At 39.9% G+C, this 27,906-nt stretch overlaps 1 protein-coding gene across 1 annotated transcript in view; it reads right to left on the bottom strand.

Annotated features, from left to right (window-relative positions):
• MOXD1 (monooxygenase DBH like 1) overlaps positions 1-27,549 on the bottom strand; it is an 87,463-nt gene extending 59,914 nt beyond the window's left edge. The window contains exons 1-4 of the mRNA XM_026504812.4: positions 27,246-27,549; positions 6,542-6,688; positions 4,740-4,907; positions 4,532-4,615 (exon numbers count right to left, since the gene is read on the bottom strand). Of these exons, the coding sequence (XP_026360597.1) occupies positions 4,532-4,615; positions 4,740-4,907; positions 6,542-6,688; positions 27,246-27,509 (663 nt within the window). The 5' untranslated portion in view covers positions 27,510-27,549. The remainder of the gene's footprint in view (positions 1-4,531; positions 4,616-4,739; positions 4,908-6,541; positions 6,689-27,245) is intronic.
• Between the last annotated feature and the right edge of the window lie 357 nt (positions 27,550-27,906).

The following is a 27,906-nucleotide window of genomic DNA, read 5'->3' as shown; positions in this document are numbered from 1 at the left end:
TGTGCTAAGTGGTAATAAAAATTTTTTAACTGCTATGTAACCTTCAGTCCAACTAATCCCATAAGGAAGTTACCATTAGAATTTAAATGATAAAATGGAGCTGTGGGTGACAAATCAGTTTCCCACGGATAAACGACTAAAAATGGAAAGAAAGTGTCCAGATCTGGCCCATCAGAGCACAGAACCCGCCTATGAGACCACGAGGCTTACTGCCTCCCTATTGGAAAGGTGGGCCTTTAAGGCCAGATGGCTACGGGTTGATGAGTTAACCCGGCTGTTTTTCTTTTTTCTCCTCTTTAACATAATAGGCCATCAACAATTATTTATTAAATCAAGTAAGATAGATCATGTTTAAAGGGAGTTAGGAGTTCAGTTTATCTATGAGAGAATTCTCTGACAATAAAAGCTCCATTAAAAAAACCCACAAACCCAGTGTGTTAAACCGACTGATAACCCAGCTTCTAGCAGAGCATATCCAATTGTTACTATCGGGTGATAATGATATCACTACTATTGACTAAAGAGAGTGGAAAGACTCACTTTCTCCCAAAAATTTAAATTTAAGGTAAAGTTACTTATTTGGCAAAGCTTAAATAGGGTCATATTCAAATATGGAGGTATGGGCTGGACAGTGGGTCTCGAGAGAGTCACAGAGGTGGTCTCACTTGAGAAGTGTGGTTTTAGTATAAGTTACTAAGAGTTTTCTTTGTATAATCTCCATATCTGTTTTCTAGTGTGATCTGCTGTCATCTGAAAATACAAATATTTTCAAATCATAATTTTAAACGTTTTTCACAAAAATCAAAATACAAATCAATAAATTAGAATCACAAGTGAATTCAAACCACCAACACTTTTTATCACAATCCCATTAGCCCTGCAGATGAAATTATTGACCTTTGTTAGTTTATACTTTTAGAAATTATTTACCTTTGTTAGTTTGTAATTTTAGAAAATATTCACCTTATTTCATATTTTTGGTAGTAAATAATTTTTATCATTACATGATTAAAATTTAAATTAAAAATGTAATTAATCTTTTTAATTTTAGTCATTTGCATTGACTATATCCACAAACAGTCGCTGATATATTTTATTTATCTGCTTGGTTTTATAGTTATTACAACTACAAAACGTATATTGGGCAATACTATTAACATTTAGACTGCAAGTACACACTTTTCTTTGTTTGAAATAAGAGTCCAGACAAAATTGATTTCTCACAATATTACTATCATCAATATGTTCTTAAAACTCGCTGCAAATGACTCAGAATATAATACAATATAAAAGCTATGTTCTTTTTTCTGAGAAAGTACTTTTTTTTAATCAGAGAAGAACCGCAGCTTTTTGATCCAGTGATTTGTGGGACATAAAATAAGGAGCAAGGACAAGCACCTCACTGATGGCTTTTCCAAAACATAGGAGTCTTTGATTCTATGAAAAGAAGATATGTTTTTCTTAAATTACTAGAAATCATCTCTGCTAAGGGAAAGAGAATGGAAATTAGGTAATTTCTTAAGGTAAGTTTTAGATCTATGAATTCTACTGTAGAAACGTATTAAAATTCTATTGTAAACTGGCATAAGCCACAAATTAAAACTGTTTTTTTAAGACTGTCTCAAAACAAAAACAACCCGAATTATTTTTACAATCTCTATTTTTAAAGATTTATTTATTTATTTGAGAGAGAGAGAAAACAAGTGAGGGGCGGCGCAGGGGGAGAGGGAGAGAGACGGTCCTCGAGCAGACGCCTGCTGAACAGGGAATCTGAGGCAGGGTTGGATCCCAGGAACCTGAGATCATGAGCGGAGCCGAAATCAGGAGCCAGTCACTTAACCGACTGAGCCACCCAGGCGCCCCTATTTTTACAATATAAATATTTTGAATTTATTTTCTAAGTAAAGCTTTCTCTTCCCTTTTTGGGTTTTTTTCTTTTTAAGACCTTATTTTTAAGGAATCTCTACATCGTGGGGCTTGAATTCACAGCCCTGAGATCAAAAAGTCACGTGCTCCTCTGACTGAGCCAGGCAGGCGCCCCTTCTCTTTTTGTCTATTATCCTACTTAGGTTCATTTCTGAGTAAAATATTTCATAATACTTAACGACCTTAAGCGCATTTTAGGGTTTAACAGCAAACTCAGGAATCTATTCTATACGTGGTCTTCTTCTTCTTTTTTTTTTTTTTTTAAGATTTTGTTTATTTATTTGACAGAGAGAGAGACAGCCAGCGAGAGAGGGAACACAAGCAGGGGGAGTGGGAGAGGAAGAAGCAGGCTCACAGCGGAGGAGCCCGATGTGGGGCTCGATCCCAGAATGCCGGGATCACGCCCTGAGCCGAAGGCAGACACTTAATGACTGAGCCACTCAGACGCCCCTCTATACGTGGTCTTCTTAAGAAATAATGGAAATTAAAATTCCAACCACTGACCCTCTGCCCCTGCAGCACCCAAATTTTGTATAACCACTCCTCTCTCCCTCAAATCCCCTCTTGCTAGGGGTAAAGAACTTTCATTATTTTATAGAACTCCAAATACTTAATACATGCCCACAGACCTGAGTACTACTATGATAAGCATGCAAAGGAAAATTCTTAGATGGGGTACCAAGTAAATGTCCTACATAGAGAGCTGGAATATAGACTGACTCCCCTTAAGAGCAGACAATTTTTTTTTCCATTCAACTTAATTATTAACATTAATAACGACTAGGAATAAAAATGCATGAATGTAAGTGGTTAAGGACTTCCTATCCTATCAATCAGCATTTGCTGAAAAATGATCAAGGGACCCATTTTGTGAAACATTTACTTTCATTTCTGACCCTGTAGATTTTTACATTTGTCCCTGAAGCTGAGTTCCCATTAAATTGGCTGTAAATGACACACGACACACAGTACTATATGACACCTAGTATATATAAATAAATATACCATTCTCTTTTCTGAGAAAGGCTTTTATTTGGCATAAGGGAAGTGCTTAGGCATGGTATCGAGGCACATGCAAGAAACAGAAAATAACATTGCATAGAGATAAGTGGCTCATTTGAAGTCTCATTGTTGGTAAGTCTTCTGATTGCACAAATACTCCACAAATACTCAGGACTACTTAGTAATTCAGTAACCATTCCCTCAACCTACTCCTCTTGTCTCTGTAAGTAGTTAGAATCACATGTGTAAACAAAACACAGCTCTGTGTCACCAGACAAATATATCAGAAATTAACAAATTTAAGACACTTTATAGAATGTACTCGGTGTTTCCATCTCTGCCAAAATGTTTCGATGATGGACCACCCTATACGGACAAGAAACCAGGGCATGACCCCAGAGCTACTTATCTGAGAGCGTGTAGTTAGTTCAAAAGACAACCTGAGAGTCAAATCTATGTACTTCCCTCTGGATTCTAGAATCTACAAGTTTGCTCCCTTCTCACAACCACTCTGCTTTGTTACATATGGGGGCTGACAAAAGCTGATGACGTCAGCCTTCTGAATGTTTAGAGTATTTGGGTGCCCGATTGAATTCTATCTTATTCTTTCCTGTGTCTAGGACACTTTTCCTACATGCCTACTATAGGCTCTTTGAGTGCAAGGATTACAGATTCAGCCTCTGTGGAACTACCAAAAGGTTCCTAGCGCAGAGCCAAGGACATGAAATTCCATAAAAATACTGTTCATTCACTAACCAGATGCAAAAGTTTTGGGAGACTATTCCTGGTAGAGGTGGGAGGGAATTACAGGCCACAGGCAAACTGGGCTTCTTTCTTACTCAATTCTGAATTTTTTAATTCTGTAGGAATCCACGAATTTTCCTGGTTTCCTATTTTCAAAAAATCACTATAAAAATTGTTTTTATGACAATATCCAACATTTACAATGAAGCAGACATTCTCAAACAATATTGGTGGGGAATGTAATCTTCTTGTATATAATTTATTAATATGCAAATATATCATTTAAATGGAAACTCCAGCAATTCCAACTGCACAGTGTTGCCTAAGAAATAACTAGTGTTGGGGCTTCTGGGTGGTTCAGTCAGTTAAGCTCCCGACTCTTGATTTTGGCTCAGGGCATGATCTCAAGGTCCTAAGACAGAGCCCTGCGTCAGGCTCCCCACTGAGCACGGAGCCTGCTTGAGCTTCTTCCCTTCTCCCTTCCCCTCCCCTTCTGCTCCTCCCTGCCCACCTTGTGCACAGATATGCATGTGCTTTCTCTCTCAAATAAATAAATAAATAAAATCTTTTCTAAAAAAGAAGAAAGAAACAACTAGTAGTGTTCAAATGCATCCCAAAACTTTTACCTTAAAATGTATAATTAGGAGACAAAAACCAAAATCTTGTCTACAATCCAAGATTTCTCTCTAAATTCAGTGACTCCTAAGACAGGGTGTGAGTCAGAGAAGCCAGTTCTTTGTTCTTGAAGTAACTTCCATATACTTGAAAATCATTTCTATTTTTTTAGTCATTTTCCCTTTAACAACAATTTCTCCTCCATTCACACACATTCAATTCAGCCTGTGAGTGAGTCACATACCTTTATTACATGATGCTTTTCCTGGAACACAGGGATCTTAAACATTTGACACCAGTAGGTCGTACCTTTGTTTGGGATGGGGACCTGTCTTAATAAAAAGGGGAGGGGGACACAAAGTCACACTATTAAACACAGCAGTGTAAGTAAACACTCTTACACGCTTTCAATAAGCCCACCCTTTCAATCAAAAAACCTGAAACAAACTTACGTCCTGATTCACCAGGTCAAAGTATGATATGGCTGTAGACAACACGTTGGTTTTCTCGGGATTCAACAGCCGTAGGCTCTTGGTGCCACGATTGGAGTCATGGTACTTGGGGCCGGCTTCGCCCGCATCTTCATGGTGGTAAGCCCAGATCACTCTCACCGTGCTCTCCTAGTGATCAGACAGGGGAATCATTAGGTCTCATGAGAGCACCTTCCCTACCACTGAGCTGAGTTTAGGGAACTCTAGTGAAAGCAGGATAGAGACGTGAAGAAAAGAGAATAATGACATTTAGAGCCCTCAGTATGGTCTCTAGCATTAATTGTGTCCATTTGATTAAATCAGTAAGTATCCAAATAGACAAGGTTCTTTTTGGATGAAACGGTCTCTCTCAGCACGCAAGATTACGTCTTCCAAGAGAGAGCTACGAGCAACTGACTCAGGGTTATGCTTTTATGCCCATGGCAACGGTCAATCATCATCACGCTAGGCCTGCAAACTAGCAACTCGTAGTTACCAAGCAAATATTGTTGTTAAGATGCAAGGATTCTAGAACATTAAAACCTGTTGTAATGCCATGCAACGTTTTAGGGAAAATCAATAAACAGAATGAAAGTTAAAATGACTTTCCAGGTCGGCATCTTTACGTTCATAATAGATTTTTCCCAGGCACTAGCCCAGTCACATGTATGAATTGACAGAAAGAGCAAACACAGGAGGAATTTCTGATTTGGGGTTTATTATCATAGAATCTAGCTTTAGTCATTTATGAATCCTGGGAATTTCCAAGAGACTAGGGGATCCCAACTAGGGAAAGTACTGTCAGGTGAAATTGGTTTCCACTTAGCAAACAAGAAAGATTGCCCAAGGGATGCTGGGGCAGGGGGAGGGCTTGCTGAGGTATAAAGAAATTGTTCTGTCCTCCCACAGATAAAGGTGTCTTTGCCAGAACTTTGTAACAAGAACTTTGAAAATAAATAATAAAGCAAAAGCTATTTATTTTAAAAGCTATATTCTTTCTTAATAAGTCAAATGACTATAATTATTTTTCCAATTAAAATATAATTGCACTGTATATTACATAAAAAGTGATCCATGTTTTTGCATGTGTTTTTTTCCTCCTCTTTTACTCTTTATGCTGAATGTTAATCAAAACTGCTTCAGATTTTTACATTCCCATTTTTAAAGCATTGATTTATCAAATAAAAAAACATAATTTGATTGATCTATACAAAATGAAATCGATCCAAGAAATTCATGGAAACTTCCCAAATAACACATGAATTATATACTGTCTAAATATTTAATTTGCATATGCATAAAGATATTAATGTTTGTATGAAGTCAATAAGAAATCTTGTATAACATGTCGGTAGGCAATTTTAATCAATCTACTATTCATCTCGACTTTAGAAATTTATAAAAATGAACCAGTCACAAATCAGATGAATTAGACCCTGATATTCAGTATCAGCATTCCCTCTTGTGTAATACATTTTTACCAACCTTCATCTACTGTGTATCCTCAAACTTTATACAGAAAAAGCTAGAAATCTTACAGATAAAATCATACTCACTTTAAATGGCCCTTGAAAGTTTGAGATTCACACAAAAATTGCCTTTCTTGAAATGTGTAGTTAGATTTTCTGTGGCTTCCAAAAAGATCTCAAAGATATTCTAAAACAGACTTGTGACTCTGTTTTCAAAGGTTATTTTTAAATATTTGTTCCTTTTATTCTACACAGTGTTTCACAACCGTAAGCATACAATATGTTCATGCCTGCGTTTTCTCGTAGACTCCTTACCGTTATACTCTTGTCGTTTACGTCACATGTGTGCAGTTCTCTGGTAAATTCAATTATTGTGTGGGTGCTATTTTCCATGGCATATTCCAGGTGGTAATCTTGCTGACCATCTTTTTTCAACTCTCTGTTTGCATTTGTAAAATAATCCTGTAGAAAATACGGGAAAGAAAAATTAGGACACCCCAGATTCAGAGTGAAAAGAATTTACATTAGGAATGGTTATAGGACTTTAAAAAACTGATTCTGGGTTTGCTTATTACAAAGTCCTGTATCTATAGTCATTTTTAAAGTCCTGGGAATTTTCAAGGAGCTAGAGTATCCAACTAGGAAATCAGTTCCCTATAAAAGTGGTCTGTGTTTGAACTTCCAGCCCTTCAGGAAAATGGGATATGGATTTACAATACCCTAGAGCATTGAAAGAGATGGAAAAGACAGACATTCAAGATCACCTAGTACTTTTCTTTCATTATACAAACAAAAAGAGGAACGTCAACACTGTGAAATGGCTGGCCCCAAAATGAACTGACTAGTTTGTGACAAAGATAGAACCAACCCCAAAGTAAGCACTTTTTCCAGTGTTATACCAGGTGGGGCTTCCCTGTACCTCTCCTAAAAGCAAAGAGACTGAGGTTATAGGTCATTTCAGCATGTGCTTTAATAGCAAAAGCTTATTAAAATGAAATACGGTGGAAAAGTATGGAAAGAAATGAGCCTCGTTGAATTACCGGATATCAAAAAACTGGGGAAATTTTGTTTTTATGAATCAGCTGTGATTTTTTTTTAAAGATTTTATTTATTTATTCGACAGAGATAGAGACAGCCAGTGAGAGAGGGAACACAAGCAGGGGGAGTGGGAGAGGAAGAAGCAGGCTCATAGCGGAGGAGCCTGACGTGGGGTTTGATCCCATAACGCCGGGATCACGCCCTGAGCCAAAGGCAGACGCTTAACCTCTGTGCCACCCAGGCGCCCCCAGCTGTGATTTTTGTACTAAACTTGATCAGTGGTATACAGATCACTTCTGGGAGGTAGACAATGCAATAGAGAGGTCATGGACTTCGAAGTCAAATGGTGAGGACCTGACCCCTAGCTCTACCCCTAAATAGCCTTGGAGAATTGTCGAAGTCAAACTCTGTGAGCTTTTGTTCTACCATTAGTAAAATGGGGATAATACATACCTATTTTATGGATTTTGAAAGATGAAGAAATGAAACAGTGTGTGAGGGGAAACTGCCTACAATGGTTATTGCCCATTTAATGCTAATTTCCTTTCCCCTTTTGCAATGTTTCCCTGCACCATATACCACTTACTTGCTATATTTTATCATTTGCCTACTATCCTACCACTTGGCCCTTACTAACATATTACTATATTATAAAACTCACGGTGCTAATTTTCATCACAGACACCAAATTTGCTAATTTTCATCACTTAAGACACCAGATTTGCCTTAATTGTACTGGCCTGTCCGTACATGATGATACTTTGTTTTTAAAAAGCCACAAATGGCTGATTTAGAAAATGCATGCTGAAATATAATCACAATTATTTTTATTAACACCAAAATTACATTTGAAGAAATGATTGCCATGCTTAGCAAAATAAATAAATAAATAAATAAATAAATAAATTATATCAGAAAAAAACTTAAATGGTAAATGTACACTCAAATGGATGGCATTTGGCATTTTTATTCCTAGTATCTTTTTAAGGTAGCTATCAAGTATGTGTAAATTTGACACCCAGATATTTGCTCAAACCCATTACTGGTGATGCACAGAGCCCAACTAACCTTTTTTTTCCACCCTGGTGACAACTACAACTCACTGAGTACATCCCACCCACCAGGCGCAGTTTAAGCATGTATTAATACATGCACACGCATTAACTCATTTCCACCTTCACATCAGGTTATGAGATAAAACTATTTTCCTATTTCACAGATGAAGACACTAAAGCACAAGAAGGTTAAGCATCTTGGGCGCCTGGGTGGCTCAGTTGGGTAAGCGGCTGCCTTCTGCTCAGGTCACGATCCCAGGGTCCTAGGATCAAGTCCCATGTGATTCTAGGATTGAGTCCCAAATCAGGCTCCCTGCTCAAGAGGGAGTCTGCTTCTCCCTCATTCCCTTCCCACCAACCCCCTCACTCGCCGCTTATGCTCTCTCTTTCTCTCTCTCTCAAAAATAAATTAATTAACTAAAAATATTTTTAAAAAGAAGGTTAAGCATCTTGTCCAGAATCAAACAGCTGGTAAGTAGAAAAGCCAGTATTTAAAACCAGTCTGACTCCAGTCTGTATCCTTCTTCACTGCTATACACCGTAGTGGCCACTGCAGGAAAAGTATGGGTTAGTTTGTATTTTTCTGTCTACAAATTAGCTACATTAAGGTTTTTTGTCTTGTTTATTTTATTTTTTACATAAAACGTTATTTTCTCTACCTCTCAAGTTGGGGGCTGTCAAAAAATTTATTCTGAGAACCGGTTGTAACTATGAAAACAATTCAAATGAAATATTCCTGTCATACTGTGATTTGCCCACTTTGGATCACACAGATTTTCAATATGTAGATGAAATAACAATGTCTATAGACAGCGAGGGATTCGGATAAACTGTGCCTTTATACTGAGTTCACATTTCACTACATGACTCAAGCAATCACAGTTTTTGCAAACAAAAAGAATACAACACAAAATGCAATCAGTTCGAAGAGTAGAATAATTAGCCTAGTCTTGCAAATATGTTTCCAAACCCATTAGTCCCACAGAATATCCAGCTGGCTCGCCAACTTTTCATTCCCTCTATTTGCACTCACCAGTAACCATTCCTTTCAGCTATTCTACCTTTTTCTGGTTTTTCAGATAACTTAGCTATGAGAAAATGGGAGAAACTTCACTCGGGTCTCCCTGAGGGTCCCTTGAGTGCGTCTACCCTACGCAAACCGCTGAGTGTTCAATACTGTGGGAAGACAGCTGCCAGTTAGGTCATAGCTCTAGACTCCTGGCAAAATGTGATTGTCTAAAAGATGCTGGTATCTTTAAACTTATGGAGGGAAACATGAATGGATTTTATTATAACTGAAATGTGAAATATCCTACGTACCACCGTAATTCCATTATATTTTCTCCACATTTTCCAGTTCTTAAGGCCTATTTTGACACGTCTTCAGATTTGAGCATAGCATAGCTTAGCTATCAAGATAGTATTATCAGTTACATGTTTCCTTGAGCTAGGCCCTTCCTAATGCTTAGAAATCCATGTGTTAATCCCTTACTGTTTTCTCAGGAGACCTCTCGAGACAAATATTCTAACCTTCTCCGCTTAAGATGCCAGCATTTCCCCACCTCAGCTTATGATCACGCATCTCACTTTAAGAGAATTTCAGTTATGATACATGATAGCTCACATCTTGCCCTCCTTCTATCTTAAATAATATTCACTTTTTGGAATCATTAAAAAAATACTAATCTAAAAGAAAGCAGGAGAAGAGAAATATAAAACAAAGACCAAATGGGACAAGTAGAAACCAAATAGATGTAAATGAAATAAAAGGGAAATATTACATTAGATCCTACAGACATTAAAAGGTTAATAATATTATGCACATCTAGATGTAAGAAACTTGGATAATTTAGATGAGAAACAGGCAAAGTTTGAAAGACACAAACCAGCAAAATTTATTAAGGAAAACAGATACTCTGAATAGCCCTATAGTCTACTCGCGGGTGAAAACCTTCCTACAAAGAAAATTCTAAGTCAAGTTGCTTTCACTTGGAATTTTACCAAATATTTAAGGAAGAGGTAATATCAACCCTTTACAGTTCTTTTAGAAGATAAAGAACAAGGAACACTGCCCAACTCATTGCTTGTTGCCAGCATTACCCTGATACCAAAATCAAAGACATTACACAAATATGTATTAGCAAATAGAACTTAGTGATTTTTAAAAAAAGAATAATATATCATTATCATGCAGAGTTGGTTCAACATTACAAAGTCAATCAATGCAGTTCATCATATTGAAGTCTAAAAAAGAAAACCACGCAATCATCTTAATAAATGCAGAAAAACCATTTGAAACATTCATTCATGGTAAAATCCTCAGTAAACTATAAGCAGAAGGGTACGTTCTTAACCTTATAAAAAGCACCTATAAAAAAATCCTACAATAAACATCATAGTTAATGATGAAAGACTAAAGTCTTCCCCTAAGTTTGGGAAGAAGTAAGTCTTGGGAATAAGGCAAGGATGTCCACACTCCCCACTTCTGGACAGCCCCACTATTGACTGCCTACTTCTGACAGTTTATCTCTATTATTCCCACTCTCTAAGCATAAACATTAAATTCTGAAGAACCCTTGACATTATCTCCTTTCTTCATATTTAATCCTTTGGGAATCTCATCTACTCCACGAGTTTCCAATCACCAGCTTCATTCAGTATCACATATCCAAAAGTCTATCGCATAATTCTACTCAAAAGTCTTAGTGTCGGGGCGCCTGGGTGGCTCAGTCGTTAAGCGGCTGCCTTCGGCTCAGGATGTGATCCCAGGGTCCTGGGATCAAGCCCCACATTGGGCTCCCTGCTCTGCTGGGTGCCTGCTTCTTCCTCTCCCATTCCCCCTGTTTGTGTTCCCTCTATCGCTGGCTGTCTCTGTCAAATAAATAAATAAAATATTAAAAAAAAAAGTCTTAGTGTCGTTTCAGAGTGCAATATATCCAAAATTGTATTCACCCTTTGTCTGTAAGATTCGTTTTCCTGAATTTCTTTCAGTATCCTGCTATCTTCCCAAATTCAAAACTGCAGTCTTCTTTAACTTCTTCCTCTGTTACTCACACTTCCACAATCCTATCAGCTCGACCTTTGAAAATATATCCCATCTTTTACTTCTACTCTATTACAACTTCTTCTACCTCACTTCAGACTACCACCTGCATTATTTATGTCAAAATCACTCTCAATGTGTCACTGTATTTTATTCAATGGTATATAGTACAAAGTTCTATAATTTAGATTCAAGTTTTTCTACCGTTTAGCCTAACCTGGTTTTTCAGAGTGTCTGTCATTAATCTTACCACATGATCTCTATTATCTATTATTCCCTTCAAATTCTGCTGTTTTCCATCTCTTCGCTTTTGTTCACACTCTTCTCTATACCCCCTACTCTCTTCACTCCACTGAGAAATCCTCTCCGCTAACTCCACCCATTGAAACTTAACTCCATTGAAACACTCCCTTCTTTCCAAGACTCATGACTTTATCTCCTCTATGAAGTTTTCTTTGATCATTCCAACTGGAAGTGATCATTCCTTCTTAGAATCCTTACTTCTCTTTTGCATTCCCATGTAGCCTGCAATATATTCTAGACATAGAATTATCTTCTCAACCATGTGGTAACTGCCTGGAAACAGAATGCTAATCTTATCAATCCCGTTATAAATTTGTACCTTTAATATAGTTGTTTGCACTATAACTGGAACAAAAAGAGGGAGACAGATTATTTTCTCAATTGCTCTCAATTACATTTACATATGGTTAAGATCGGGGTGGAATGTGTTTAACCAGATGCTAGCATGAGTTTGAGTCGGCATGATCTGCCACGCAGACACATCTGGCACTTAAATCTGGGAACGCTGTTGTGACCTTCCAGCCCCTAAATGGACATGAATCTTATGAAACTGACATCAGCATTTAGAAGAAAAAAGTTTATGCATGCAACAGCTCTTTGAAATCCTTTCGCACTAAGAGGGCATTCCCTACCTATTTTAAAGAAATAAGGCAAAACAAAAAATAAATAAGCAAAAAAACAACGCAAAAAAAAAAAAGATCTAAGAGAGAGAAACTTTTTTTCAGAATGTTTTCTAATGTGAATTTATATCCTGAGTGACTTGCATATTGCAGATGCTTATTAAATATGTGTAATTTTAAAAGGAGCATCCTGCCTTTCCTTTTGCTAATTCTAACTAAGGGGATAATTTTGGAAATAAAAGATAAGAATTCAAGAACCATCATCCAATATTCACATCTTAGTAGTATGTAAACAGTTTAACTTGGGGGGTGCAAAATTATTCCCCAGCAGCATTTTCTTTCTTCCTTCAACCTATATAAAAAAAATACGTGAGTTAAACAAACATAGTCTTAATGGTGTCGATATTTTACAATTAAAAAAATGGCATATTGGCAAACCTTAAAAGTGCAATTAAGTGAGGCAGGAGGGGAGAAAAAAGAAAAAACAAATCTGGGTCCTAAATTTCCTATCCTTCAACTGTTCTTGCCAGGAGCAAGAAAAGAAGGATGAGAGGGAGGAAAGAAGAGATGAAAAGAAAGCAACTTATCTGAAGAACAGTCAATCTTGAAAATCCTTCATGCAGATCGGCTCAACCTAAAAAGTATGCTCAGTGAGTTTAGCGGTTTCCCAACAGACAAAGGGATGCACGTTATCTGAGTGAATAATTACACGGAATCGTTATTTTGTACTATTATCCTTTGGGAAAAAAATAAATAACCTGCAGAATGAAATTGACAGTAAAACATCGACCAATTAGGAGGCTGAATACCAAGAATATCACCTAGAAATTTATATTCACAAAACCATACTGTATAGTACTTATAAGATATTTATGACATTCTCCCAGATCACTTTTACAATCTGATTTTCACCTTTACCATTAGAACAGAATGGCACCCCTGTGCCCCCACTGCAGGTCCCATTTGGCAAATAGAGCCAGACACAGCACTACTGAGCAGCCGTGATAAAAGCCATTCCTCAGCCAGCTTCCTATAGTGCTTGGTATTCTAGCACTTTTACAATAAAAATAGGAATATTGATCACAATGCACTCTCACTGTCATGGTCAGATGTTACAGCCGCTGTAAAAATCTAATTGTAGGATACGCACTGCACATATTATAAATTGACATAAAATGCTGATAAATAAAAGTAAGCTCCAATTAAGTACCATTTAAAAATGGACTTTATGAAGACAAGAGGGTTGAGGAGGATTCAGAGAATCATGATTCTGTAAAGATTTTGTAAAAGTTTAAAAATAAGATTTGAAGATGTTTTAATTATGTAAATTTGCAGAAGTCATTCTTTATGTTTTTCAGTTTTAATGTTCTATTAAGTGAAACATCAAGTTATGTTACTCTAGTTAAATGGCTGTTGTGGATTTTTCTCTAGATTTTCTTTCTTTATTTGACAGGTAGAGACAGCACAAGCAGGGGGAATGGCAGAGGGAGAGGGAGAAGCAGGCTCCCCACTGAGAAAGGAGCCCGATGTGGGGCTCAATCCCAGGACTCTGGGATCATCACCTGAGCCGAAGGCAGATGCTTTACTGACTGAGCCACCTAGGTGACCCATTATGTGGATTTCAATCATATTCTAACTCAAATATCTACATCTATCTCAAATATCTAACTCAAAGACCAACCTCAGGGCTTCTGGAGAGGCTCAGTCAGTTAAGCGTCTGCCTTCGGCTCAGGTCATGATCCCAGGGCCCTGGGATCGAGCCCCACAACGGGCTCCCTGCTCAGAGAGGACACTGCTTCTCCCTCTCCCCCTGCCTCTGACCCCTGCTTGTGCTCACTCACTCTCTCTCTCTCTCAAATCAAGAAATAAATAAATAATCTTAAAAAAAATCAACTTCAATATGAACTGTCATTAAGGTATTATTTTTTGCTTTTATCGTGGATTATTATTTTAATCAGGTGTTTGGCTTGTTTTACCTTTTAAAGATAAAATATTACCTGTTACCCTTGAAAATCTGAGTTGATAACTAGACTCCAGCAATAAAGTTAATCCGCAGTCGTGTCATAAAAATGAAACATGTTCTCACAGGATATTTTGCCTTTTGAACGCTAGGCTTTGAAAAAAAGGATGAAATATATCATTGAGCTTTCAAAATGCTGTGCGGCGAGAGTAAAGTCAGTCAGCCTGAGCATCCGTTGGCATTTATCACTTGGCGTGATAAGCAGGAGTCCTGACTGCCACTTTAAAACTAACATCCAAAAAGCCGGCTTTGAAAATCTGCACGATTGCTACGACCTCTTGTTAAAAAAACATGATTACACAGATGTTCAAATGGTTCTTACTCATTGTCAGTCTTTTTTCTCTCTCTTGAATAAAATCTCTGCAGAAGAAAAGCTTTGACTGGTACTGTGATAAGCAGGATGAAGTGAAAACTCTTCTGGGTGGAATAAAAGATATGAATAAACCCGGTTCAGCCTGGAAAACCGAATGTAAGCACAGCTGCAGGGGAACCTTGAGAGAAATGTTACCATCTGCCATCACTTTCTTCAACAGGTGCTTGTAGCATTTCCTCTTCTTTCTGAATCTCAAAAGCCTTGTGACTTCAAACATTCCTCTTTGTGATATCAATTTCTATAATAAGTGTTACGGTGGTTTAATAATATCAGTAGTGTAATAATAAATATTTTTGTGTTAAAGGGAATCTTTGATCCTAAAAATATCATAAACTGTATAAACAAACTCTATAATCTTCAGATTTCAGCGTAAGCAGGTTTTAATCAGTCATTTCTTCACTAATCTTAGAAATTGGAGCAGAATGTCAAAACAGAAGGGGCCTTGCCTTCTAGAAACCACTTCAGGTGAAACTGAAACTCTTTAGGTCTACTAAGGGATCTGTTAAATAGCTGCTGGAATGCTAAAACAGGAGCCCTGTTAGCTTGCGTTCCAATAAGGGACACCCCCCCCCAACAATCTGTTTGTTCTTCAAGTGCCACCTTCTGAAAATACACATCCTGGATTTTCTCAACAGCCAATGATCTCAGTTCAGTTTTCATGCAGAGTAATTTAATACTTTGCTATCATTATAGAATTAACAGAGATAGAATGTAAAATTAATATTTTGACTTTTTAGGTTAATGATAAACTTCAATGGAAAAAAAACCCCAGCAATTTCAGGTTTTATCATAGAAATAAGATGTTATTTTACCCTCATCCTATTCCACCATTTCAATTTTTTAAGATTTTAGATGACTTAACTACTCATGACCACTGTATGCAAGAAGTAAATTTTGAGACTAAAACTGGTTCCTTCCTCCCTCTCCCTCCCTCCTTTCCTTCCTTCCTCCCTTCCTTCTTTCCTTCCTTCCTTCCTTCCTTCCTTCCTTCCTTCCTTCCCCTTTCTTCCAACACATATTTCGTTGAGCAACTAGTATTTCTCAGCCTGCTGTAGGGCTGAGGCTACATGACTATACAGGGTAGCAAAGTCCCTACCCTGATCAAACTTATAATTTAGTTGAGGGGAGGGGGAAGCAGACAATTTAAAAATTATTTTTAATAATAATATAACCAAAATGTTTAGATAATAAATACTTAAAGGAGAATAAAACAGATTATAGAGAATAATTGGAAAGCCTTAAGGCTGAGTGATCAGAAAAGCCATTACTGAGGCAATGATACTTAGTCTGAGAAATAAATTGCAATTAGGAGCCAGCCACAAGAGGTTATAGAGGAAGCAGATTCCAGAAAAGAGGGCAGTTATGAGAAAAGACCTGAGTGGGGGTGGGTATCCAGTTTGAGGAAGCAAATAAAAGCCAGGTGCTGAACTACAGAGTGCCCAGGAAAGAGGTCAACAGGGATCAAAGGAAGTCCCAGACCTTGTGATACCTCACAGGTTAGGGTAGGGAGTTGAAATTTAATACTAAGCTTATATAAAAGTCATCTGAGCTTTAAGCAGCAAGTGACATATTCTGATTGACATGAAAAAAGTGTGTGTGTGTGTGTGTGTGTGTGTGTGTGTGTGTGTGTGTGTGTATTACTGTGGCTACCATGTAGAGGATGACAAGAAGGAATAAGAGTGTTGGTCAGAAGTCAGGAGTCATGGGGTACCTGGGAGGCTCAGTCAGTTAAGCGACCGACTCTTGGTTTCAGCTCAGGTCATGGATCTCAGGGTCATGGGACTGAGCCCCACGTCAAGCTCTGTGCTCACAGGGGAGTCTGTTTGAAGATGCTCTTCCTCTGCCCCTCCCCACACTAGTGTGTGTTCTCTCTCTTTCTCAAATAAATAAATCTTAAAAAAAAAAAAAAAAAGATACGGGAGTCATGTAGTGGTCTGGGTGGTCTGTGCTTGAGTGGTAATAGTAAAAGTGAAGGGAAGAGGGCAGGTTTTCGATTTAGCTTAGAGGAAGGGTCAACAGGACCTGAAGATGTGTTTCATATGTGGGGTGAAGGAAAGAGAAGACAAAATAAAGACTCCTCAGCTTTGACTGGAGCTACCAGGAGCTGCCATTTACTGAGACTGGGAAGGCTGGGAAAGAAACAGGGTGAATGAGGTTAATCTTGAGGTGCCTACCTAGACATCTTCCTGGGGTGGGGAGGTCAGAAGACAGAGAATATGCAGACTGGAAGGAGATAAATCAAAATAATGCCACCACCAAGTTTCAGAAACTCACCAACTTCACATTCAGCTTCCCCCTGGAAGCCCTCCACACTCTTCTTCTGAGTATATACAAGTCACAATGTAGTCTTTTTCTTTCTTTTTTTTTTTTTCCAGATTTCAAATACACATTCACTATACATAATTCAAATATACTGAAACACACAGTAGGGAGATGAAATAGTTTCACACCCACTCTCATGGGGCAGTGCATGCCTGTCCACAGAGACGGGACAACTTCTGAGGCAGGGTGAAAAACAACATAGACAGTTTCCAATGCAGTTGCTAATATCTTCTCTTCTATTGAGTTCTTGAATAACCTAAAAGCATGAATGTGGAATAAAGTTATTTTCAGCATCACCATAAAGCTGGAAGACAACCTGAAAGACACCTGATTCTAGCTCCCACCAAAGGAGGAATTCTCTCAAAAATATTTTTTTAAAAAGACTGATTTATTCATTTGAGACACAGAGCATGAATATGGGAGGGGCAGAGGTAGAGAGAGACAGAATCTCATGCAAATTCCCTGCTGAGGGAGGAGCCCAATGCGGGGCTCGATCTCATGACCCTGAGGTCATGACCTGAGCCAAACCCGAGTCGGACGCTCAACCGACTGAGCCACCCAGGGGCCCCTCTCAAAAATATTTTTAAGGAGATGATTACATAGTATTTAATACCTCTACTGAAAAGATCATGAATTTACAACTTCACAAAGCAATTCATTCCATTTTAAGAGCTTTCATTGTCAGAAATGCATTTGTTATACTGAACTAAATAAAATCTTCTGCCTTTTAATATATTAATTGGGCCTTTTTTCCGTCTTTCTGGAGCCTAACAGGGAGCATCTAATCCATAGTTCCTGAGGAAGACTGTCCACTATTTCAAAAACAATGATCACGTTTTTCTAATCTTTCTTTCTTCAGGCAAAACATTGACAGCTGTTTCCCATTACCCAGGGAACCCCAACTTCCAGACATTTCAACCATGTTTGTAATCCTCTTTTAGATCTCTTAAAAATGTTATTCTAGAACTTATCTTCTGATGTGAGTAGCCTGGTACAGAGTATCTGTCGATATTACCTCCCTTGATGTAAACGGCAGAGTGTATAGGGTAATACCGCATCTGTGCATTTAGCCAGCACATATTCTGAGTTTAAAATGACCTAATATTTAGAACTTTTCCATAGGCATTCTAATTAAGTTCAATTTTACACATTTTATATATACACAACTCATTTTTTAACCAAGTGTTTAATTCTATGTGTATTCTCAGTGAATTTTTAACTTTTAGTTTCCTTTCATTATTTTAATATATCACCATCTTTGAGTCCTCATCCCTTAGTCTAATGTAGCCAGTCTGATATCAACATATTTTGGGTATGAATGTTTAAATATCTATGATTACGCCTAATTCGACTTTCTTAGTCCATCTCGTACAAGAAATGAGAGACCCTGCCAATTCCCTTACTGCCATTCAGATGTACCATTTATTTAATACTTCAACTACACGTCCAGCAAACCAAATGCAAAAGAAAATGCCATCTTGTCAGTTTAATCTGTGTTTATTGAAACCAGGCTGGTCTCTGGTCATTCATGATGGCAAAGTAGTCACAAACGAATTACAGGTTTTCCTCAAATTTTCTTACAAAACGCTATCAATATCCCCCATCTCTACATTGAGCAGAAGCCTCTTCCCCAAGTTGAAAAGCTGCCGTACTTGTCTCCATGTCATCTCCTGCTAATTCTGACATTTCTCTGATCGCTTGATCGATTATAGTAACATCTTGTATTCAAGTACTTTCAATGCGCCACATAATTTGCCGAACAGCTTTACACGCCTGTTTCATTTAATTCTCACCAAAACCCCATGCTTTAGATAGCAGGAGTCCCTTCTTCATAAAGGAAAGTGTCACTTAGAGAGGCTAAGGAGTTTGCCAGGGACCACCCATCCAATAAGCAGCAAGCAGTCCCGGGATTCACACCAAGAATTCCTGCTTTTAAGTGTTCAGCTGTTATTACGCAAGCATTTCTTGATGACCTGCCAAGCAAGCACATGGAATTGTCGTCCCTGGTACCTCAGGAAGATGTGGCAACACTGACAGTCACCAACTTGTAAATGTTCCATCCAGACCCTAATAAAATACTAATTATCTACCACTCCCGCTACTATTCCCCCTCTCCCTTCTGCAGGGAATAGCTTCAGGGCATTTCACTGCTTATTAGGACCCTTGGAGAACAGAGGAAGGAAGGGAGAAGATATCTATTTACATAACTGCAAAGACACTTGAGAATTTTTCCAAATACAAAGGGAGTCCATTTTGTTACTGTGAATTCTAATAAAAGATTTTAAAGTAGAACATTCCTCTTGGCTTAAATACAGGCTGAGATTATCCAGAACTTTCATTTATTAATGTTCCTTTGATGCCCTGTAACCATATGTAACTTATGAATTTTAGACTCTGTGTGGGCAGATATTCCTGTTGCCTAGAAATACAGCAGCTAGAACCAACTGACAAAAGGTGTATAGAAATGATAGAAAGCTATGAGGAAGAGAGAGATTTCTGGTTCAGCATATGTTGAAATACACCACTACCCACAGTCCTTCCGTTGCTACTCTTGCTTCAGCATGTAAATCTGAAAAAATACTCAGAGTTATCAATAACTCTGTCAAGCTCATCTCAGAAGCCTTTCCCTTTTAGGAAAATCCACTTTATTTTTCTATTTTATAAAATAATTTTCAGTATCTACACATACACCAGCCCTTGCTTCAAACATCAAACTTCAAATGCACTCTAAATGACTTGGTATGGAATTCTCCTTGGCATCCCCATGCCAGATGCCTGGAATCTTCCAAGCTTCTGTAGGTTGACCACAAAGGAGTCACCTGATTCTTATCAAAGAGCCTGAACACATAAGGTCAGTCAGTAGAGTTCCCAAACATGTCTGCCGGTCAGAATCACCTGGGAAACTAAAATTTATTCATGCCTATGTCCACCCCCTGAGATTGTATGAGATTTAATTGGTATGGGGGAGGGAGGGCAGTTACCTGGGCATTGGAATTTTTTAAAGACCCCCAAGTGGTGCTAATGTGCAGAGAAGTTTGGGGACTTCTGGCATAGGAAATATCTTTCTCAGTTTCTCAGCAATTTAGTTTTCTCTAACAAACCGAGATTTCCGTGTTTTCATTTTAAAATTGCCCAAAAGTTGGAAATCTGCCACAGTCACGTGTGTTTTGCTGATCTGGCTTCTCCAAGTTCTTTAGCTCTCTAATATTATGGCAGATGAGAAAGAACACAGAGTATAAGAGAAAAACATTCACACCTAGAATTAAGAAAGAAAGTTCTATAAAATCACCAAGTCTCTAGATCAAAGCCTGAAAGACTCTAGAGGAGCTTACACTTTCTGTGTAGCAATGCCACAGAAACAGAAAAGAGAGCTCATGTGGTTCAGACACATTTGTTAAAACATTAATTATATTTCTTCCAGGTAAGCAGTTTCCTATATTCAAGGTCTACTAACTTCTTTGATGCACATGCCAGATAATCTTCTTCATAGATATAATATTTTGAGTTGTAAACACTATGATTAATCTCCAAAGATAACCTTTAAGACTTGGGACATTTGTTTTCCTTCGGGTCTTGATTATAAGCACTCTAATCTGAAATAGTCACATGGTTTCCCCTTATCACATCACTCTATTTTAAACCTCAGCACTTTCCGATATTTTTCTTACGTATTTGTTTATCCCCCAACAAAATCTGAGCTCCATGACACCACTGGCTTCATCTCACTCAATGCTATGTCCCTAGGATTTGGAACTGGTCAACAAAATTCAGTCAATATTGATTAAACGAATGAATGAGCATTCCAACGTTCACTGCTCATAGGTAAGTGTTTTACTCACTCATGAGAGTCACAAATGATTCCCCTGCTGTGTGACCTGGAGCCTCAAGTTTGTACATCTACAAAATGGGAGAAATAAGACGTTGACCTCACAGGACTATTGTGGGAATTACATGAGAGTACACACTTTAAGGACTTCTCATAATGTATGGCATATATTGAGAACTTAATGAATGAAAAATCATATCATTGAAATAAATGTCTATGACATTTGTAGTGGGAAAAAAGTAGTAAGAGAAGTACTATGATTTTATTTTACCAACACTTTTAGAATGTATTCTATTATACATATTCTTTTACTATTAAGGAAGAAAATTGGCATATGTTTTTATGTAAGTTACCGCTTACTTGCAGGAGAAGAAAGAACAGCAAACCGGAACCCAGAGGAAATGAATCCAGGCTGCTGATCTGCATGGTCTCCAACAAACCATTTAATAGGTACATAAGACTCTGTTTCTCACCTGTAAAATTGGGGGTGTGGGGAAATTTAGGAAACCTGAGGGGAATCAACTGAACTCTGAGCTCTTTTTTTTTAAGTTTGTCTATTTCTTAGCGATCTCTGCATCAACACGGGGCTCAAACTCATGACCCTGAGATCAAGAGTCACTGTTCTTCAGACTGAGCCAGCCAGGCGCCCCTGAACACTGAGCTCGTAAGAGCAGCAAGTAAATACCTAGAACAGCAACATTTCACCTGTAAGAGCAATAACTGTTTAAAGTTTTCTCATAATTTTTGGCTACATGAGATGAATAGGAAAAGCCTCACTAGCAAATTAAATCTGCTCTATACATTATTTGTATAGCACTCGATATATCATTCTAACTTTACAGTTAACAAAAATTACGCATTTGAAGTTATTTTTCTAGAATTCTCTATGTGCTATCCTTATGAGCAGCCTTTTTTTTTTTTTTTTTTTTTTTTTTGGTCTACTCTAGAATGTAACAAACTTGAAAGACAGATTGGGAAGAAGTTTCCTGGGGAAACAACTGTCTATTTAAAATTCTGTACTGATTATTTTTTTAAAAGTTACAATAAACAGCATTGTGAGGCAACCATATGCATGGTTTTGTCTTTTTTTTTTTCATATGGATCAAACATTCTCAGAAACACGGGGGTGTATAATGAATTCATTCCTTTTGCCAGCAACTTTATTGTACTAGGACTCTATTACAAAAAATGAATCAATAAGCCACCATTCACTTTCTTTGAAGTGGACTCTGCCTTCCTTCCAAGAATCCAGAAATATGCCATTGGTTGTTTGAAGCCTTGAACTTGCTGGTCAGTTCAGGTGCATTACTCCCTTGGCTCTTAGGTCTGCCCTGTTTCCTCTGGCTGGCATTATGAAATCATCTGCTGTGCCAGGGAGAACCACACAGCTGAAGAGTCTCATCGTGTGTGGGGCATTGCACTGGCTCACGTGTCCTTATTACTAATGCACAAAGCACGAAGCTTGGAGAGGTCCCTTCGTCATCTGGAAATTGGGGGGGGCATAATCTGAAGACTTATAAATATCTCTTAACAAAGCCCCAGCTGAGCTGTGTCAGGGCTGTACACTCTCTTCATCGTTCCCTTACAGCTTTTTCAATTTGCTTTCCAAACATTTCTTTGTTGCCGTTGGCTGGGGTGCGCTTAAAAGCAGCACATCGTTAACCACAAAGAATGCTCCCTGTTTTCTGTGATTTCAAATCACAGCACAATTTCCAAGCACTTCCTCAGCGAACAGCCCAGCAGCAATTACCCTGCTGCTGAAGACTTACTTCTCATCACAGAAATGTTTCAGTTTTAGAGACAGCCCAGAAGCAAGGCAGTAACAAACGATGACATATGTTTCAGCCTCCATTCACTAGCCATTTCTACCCCCAAAGGAAGAGTGAATCAATTTTTGTGCAAATTCAACCGGCACATCCGACAATGCTGCCCTCTTCTCTAACTCACACAAACTAGGCATTCATCAACCCGGATTACTTGCCTCAAATGGAGACTCACAGTTGCTAAGTGGCTGGGGTGGGGGTGGGATTGCACTGTGTCAAAAAGGGGCAAAGTACAAGGAAAGGACATGAATCCATCAGGGAAGTGAGAGTTAATTCATTGAGACAAAATAGTGAGGTTTTCAAAAGCCAATGCAAGAGGAAAGACTGCTTCCCACCCCCGCCCCTGGCAATCCTGTGAAAGACAGTGCAGAAATGACCTCAGCAGCATCCCAGGGGTCATGTTACCCCAAGTGTGAGCCGCTCCACAACAGTGTATCTGATAGATTATACTGAGACAGGCTTCTCTTCCCAACCACAGTTCTCTTTTCTTTCCCATTTGATCAGACCTGGTTATACACCATTTGAGGAACTGTCTCCAGACCGGGTCAGTGGGTTACAAAATGGACATACAGCCTCTCCTCTGGGTATAGTTTTAACGGTAGCCAAGCCTATTGCCTTGAGGCAAGAAAATCGGAATTTGATTCTTCGCTCCACAAGCCTACAAGCAAATGTCACACTGCCCTCTGGAGGTATTCTCATTGGGCCCAACTCTGAATCTGTGACTGGCAACCACTGAAAAATATGGAGTTGTAGAGCTTCGGTAGTCTTTACTGGCGGGGGAGTGTGGAATAGAAGTAACTCTTCACTAACTCCTTGTGAGTCGTGTGAAAGAGTGTGTGTAAAACGAAAGAAGGTGAATAAGTGAATATTGCCTCCCAATCTCAGTAGCGTCAAGAGAGAGTGAAGCCATGTAGACACGTACTCAAAGGTGGTCATAGGAAGGAGACGGTGACAAGTCAGTGGGGATGGGTGTGGAAGCAAGTATTTTGCAAAGATGGCCACATGCATATATTTCATTCCGCTGTGAACCCCTTACGATGTGATCCTGAGGTGGAGTCTATGTTCCCTCATGAATCCAGCGAGATGTGACTACAGCGAAGATGATTCAAAGGCTAAGTTATAAAAGGCTGCTATCCAGTTTCTGCCTGGGCCTCTTGGTACCACGGGGACCCGGCCACTCAGCTGTGGGGAAACTGAGTGGCAACGTGGAGTGGCCACGCTCCCACCACTGAGATCCCCAGCCAAGAGCCAAGAGCAGCTGCCAGTCAGGCAAGTGACTGAGGGAGCCTTCCGATGATTCCAACTACTCACCCTAGAGGTGACATCAAGTGAAGTAGAGATATGTCCCCACTTAGTCTCTCCTCGAATTGCAGATTTGTGAGCAAACTGTCACTGTGTTAAGTGACTATGTTTTGGGGGTGTTGTGTTATATAATAGATTAAAAAAAAAAAAAAGAAACGGGCAAGGTCCCCTCTGACACTGGACATTTCTTGGCACAGAATAAGCCAGGCTTGAAGAGATATGGGACCTGCCTCTCTGCCTTTCGTGGCTTGTCATAATTCGGGTTGATTCTTTACTAACCTTAGCCTTTTCCCTCTTGGCCCCAGATTAAGTTGTCCATGGGCTCTCATCTCCACTAAAATTTTGTGTATATATGTGCTCTACATGGTGCTTTGTACAAACTTGAAGTGTGGCCAGGATTTCGTAATCAGATTTTATTTACGCACATCTAAATTTCCATCTTTCTCAAAAAAAGCAAAAACAAAAACAAAAGATCTGCCAATACCCATTTGCATTCCCACAAAACAGTAACTCAGTCACAAAACCCGTTTTTCCTCCATCCTCTCTACTGTCTGTAGCATGGGATCAAGCTCGTCACTCTTTTATACTCGCTGTGTGACCTCTACAGGCATTTGGGTTTGTAGCACCTATTTTAACCAATAATTCTCTACCGGTTGGCTGGAATTTATTCTCACACAGTTATTCAGGAGTTGATATAAAAGTTTAAGATAACCAGAAAAATAGAAGTCAGAGCAATGACAGAAAAAATATCTGAAGTTCAAGTTTTTAAAAATTAAATAAGAAGAACATAAAATTTATGGGGAAAAAAAAAGTAGCAAGGGGAGGTGACCCCGGTGTCAATGTAGGGTATTATCAGGCAGCCTGATGCCATCGCCAACCATGAGCAGCTGCAAGTGCGTGGATGCCCCAGAAGCCAATGCTTTGTTTGGCAAAGTTCATTCTCGCTGGGAGTAAGATTACATCAAATCCAAAGTCTCCTACTTGAATCACATACACTGTTTAAGAACCCTATTCAACTTTTGGTATAGTTGCTTAGGATATCCTTATCACATCACTGTGTGAACACTCGCAAATTAATAGTTTCTAGAGAGAAGATTCGATTTCAAGTTTTGGAAAATCACCTAGCTTGGATGACCCAGATGGAACTGACACATTTCTTTTCATTTTTAGTGTTTGGTGTCTTTCATTTTATTAAAGAGGTTTTAGTCCATTTTCTTTCCATATAACTGATTAGCATAACTTTTAGTGTATTTTATATGTCCTAGAATGAATAAGATTAAGGAAAGGGAACAGTAAAGGATGTCAATCCGCTAAGAAAATAATTACCATTTATAGATGAAAATAAGGATCTTATTTCCTTAGGAATAAAAATGAGGGGAAAATCTTATTTCTTGCTCATTAAATATATTGGGAAAGTGACCATTTGTAAGGCTTATCTCATAGTGATAGGTATTCACTGATTACTTTGAGAAAATTTCTAGGGCTCAAAGTCAATCCAGAGAGCACTTAGTTAATTTTTATGCAATCTTTATGAAGAACCACCAGCAGTGTGAAAACACTCTGTAGTTTAACAAAGTCTGTTTTTGTGGTGGGCCAATTATGGCATGTTGAAACAGGACTCTACTCTTGGTCTTTCATTTGATATCAAATTGGATGGGCTTTCTAGAAATGCTACTCTTTGGGGGGAAACAATATCAAGTTATCTTTTAAAGTATACCCTGTCTTATATTGTCACAGAAAGATTCTCCATGTCCCTTTCAACAAAACCTGCAAGGATAGTTAAGGGGCACATTGCCTCTCCCACCATGAACAAACAAACAAAAAGACTTGGCTCAATTAGGTATTTAAATAAGGTATTTTCTTCTTCATTATCATTAGAGAGTTAAGTTATTCATCTAGTAAGGCCTGTGCCTGGAATCAAATTCTTGGTTTACAAATTTAATGCCTGAAATGCTGCCGCAGGAGGAAATTTATACATCAGTGACTTCAACAAAGCACAATCCTCATAAAACTTAATTTTACTGGAGTTGTAGAATACTTATTTTGGGAGAAAAAGATTAATTTATGAAAACAACAGACAACAGGATGGTTTTGAAGCTTTTATTACTGTCATTTTCTTTATTTCTAGCCAGAGTTAACAGCTCAGTGCCAGAATTAGAGTTAAAATTTGATAACATCTCAGCCAGAAAGTTGTGGAAATCAAACTTAGAAGTCAGGAATAAAATTACTGAGAAAGGCACTTTGGTATTCATCCGGTGCATTGATTTTAATATCATCAAAACCTTAACCCAATGCCAGAACAGCAAGGAGTTTTCATTTGGAAGGAGAGCCTTTCAGCAAAGGGCAGTATTTCGGGATGAACTTTTATAAGTAACAGAGTATAAGCACCACGATGTTATGTAATTGTGGAAAAGTGTCCAAATGTTGTCAAGATCAAACAAAGATGTCCTGAAAATCCAACCACCTAATCATTGTGGTTTTCTTAAGTTCTTCCCCCCCCCCCCATTCATAAAGGTATCTATGAACAGGCAACGTATCGTATCTACTCCGACTCTTTCAAAGCAAATAGGCAGCCGTCAAATTAACTTTGTTAGCTATTAAAATTAGCTAAAAGTTTCCCCACTTCCTAGAGGATTTTGCCTGGGGATCTCTAAGTTTTGCGGGTCTCTGAATGGGCATCCTAACCGGCTCCCAGAATAGCAAAGGTCCTAAATGATTTTTGGGGACCTTGCATTCATCTCTCAGATGAGGCAGTTGACCTCAGCTCCGTGCCTGAGGACTCCAGAAGAGCTACGATTTGGTGAGTTCTGGGATCCTGGTCCTCGACAGCAAGACAGCAAAGTGCTAAAGCTCACAGGTCCCTCCAACCTTGACAGTCGTCCCGTTAGGTCCCCAAAGGGTCGTTCTCCTTTCCCCGGAGGGATGAACGGGGATGTGTGGCAGGTGTGTATGTGAGGGAATCTAGTAAGTGGGGCGCTGGGGACAGGAAAGTGTTCAGAGACGGAAAGCTTCCCGAGGTCACCCGTGCTCGGCTTCCCCAGGCGAGGACTCGGGGCCGGGCGGCGGAGGCGCGAGGCCCAGCGGCGGGCGCCTTTGGCTCCGGGGGTGCGGGAGCCGACCCCCAAGGGGAGCGCGTGCGGGGTTCGGGCTGCAGGGCTCCGGGGAGCGACGGCTTCCAGCCCCGGCCGCGGAGGACACCGGGCGGCCGCGGGAGCGCCTGCACTCGCGCCTGCCCCGAGGGCGGGAGACTGGACGGAGCTCGGCGGGGCGGGCTCCGGGAGGGGACGCGCTTACCTGCAGATAGGGCCGCCCGTGGGCCACCCCGCCCACGACGATGTCCGCCGCGGCCATGGCCCCGGTGGGCGAGAAGCCGAAGCCCACGTAGCCAGCGGTGCGCACCTCGAGGCGGAAGGCGAGCCGGCCGCCCCGGGGGCCCCAGCTCAGCCAGTACTTGCCCTCGGAGTCGAGGAGGGTGCGGTGAGGGAGGGCCCGGTCCAAGCCCCCTGCCACCGCGCCGGGGAGCAGCCCCCAGAGGAGGAGCAGCAGCCAGCCGCACATCCTCGGGCGCCTCCTGCCCGCCGGCACCTGGGTCGCGCCGACTGGCGGAGCGAGGAGGCGGCTCGAGGGGCGGCGGCGGCGCGCGGGAGGCCTGGGCCCGCCCCCTCGGCCCGCCGCGCGCCCGCCCGCGGGGAGGGGCCCCACCCGCTCCGCTCCCCGCCGCCGGCTACCCTCCGCCCGTCTGACTTCCCGCCCAACCACCTGCGGCGCCGCAGCCGGGTCTCCGTCCCCGAGGTCTGGGCTCTATGGGGAGGCAAGAGGGGGGCGTCCTGGGTGGAGGAGGCAGAAGCCGGGAAAAGGGGGCTGGGGGCGAGGATAAAGGAGTGAGCAGGCTAATTCTGGGAGAATGTGGGCTCTTGTTGGGGCGGGATGGAGGGGGGGTCCCGGGGAAAGGAGA

This window comes from Ursus arctos, unplaced genomic scaffold (assembly GCF_023065955.2).
Source record: "Ursus arctos isolate Adak ecotype North America unplaced genomic scaffold, UrsArc2.0 scaffold_13, whole genome shotgun sequence".
Classification (NCBI taxonomy): Eukaryota; Metazoa; Chordata; class Mammalia; order Carnivora; family Ursidae; genus Ursus; species Ursus arctos.
The sequence above is the reverse complement of the archived record's forward strand: the minus strand, read 5'-3'. Positions and strand labels throughout refer to the sequence as shown.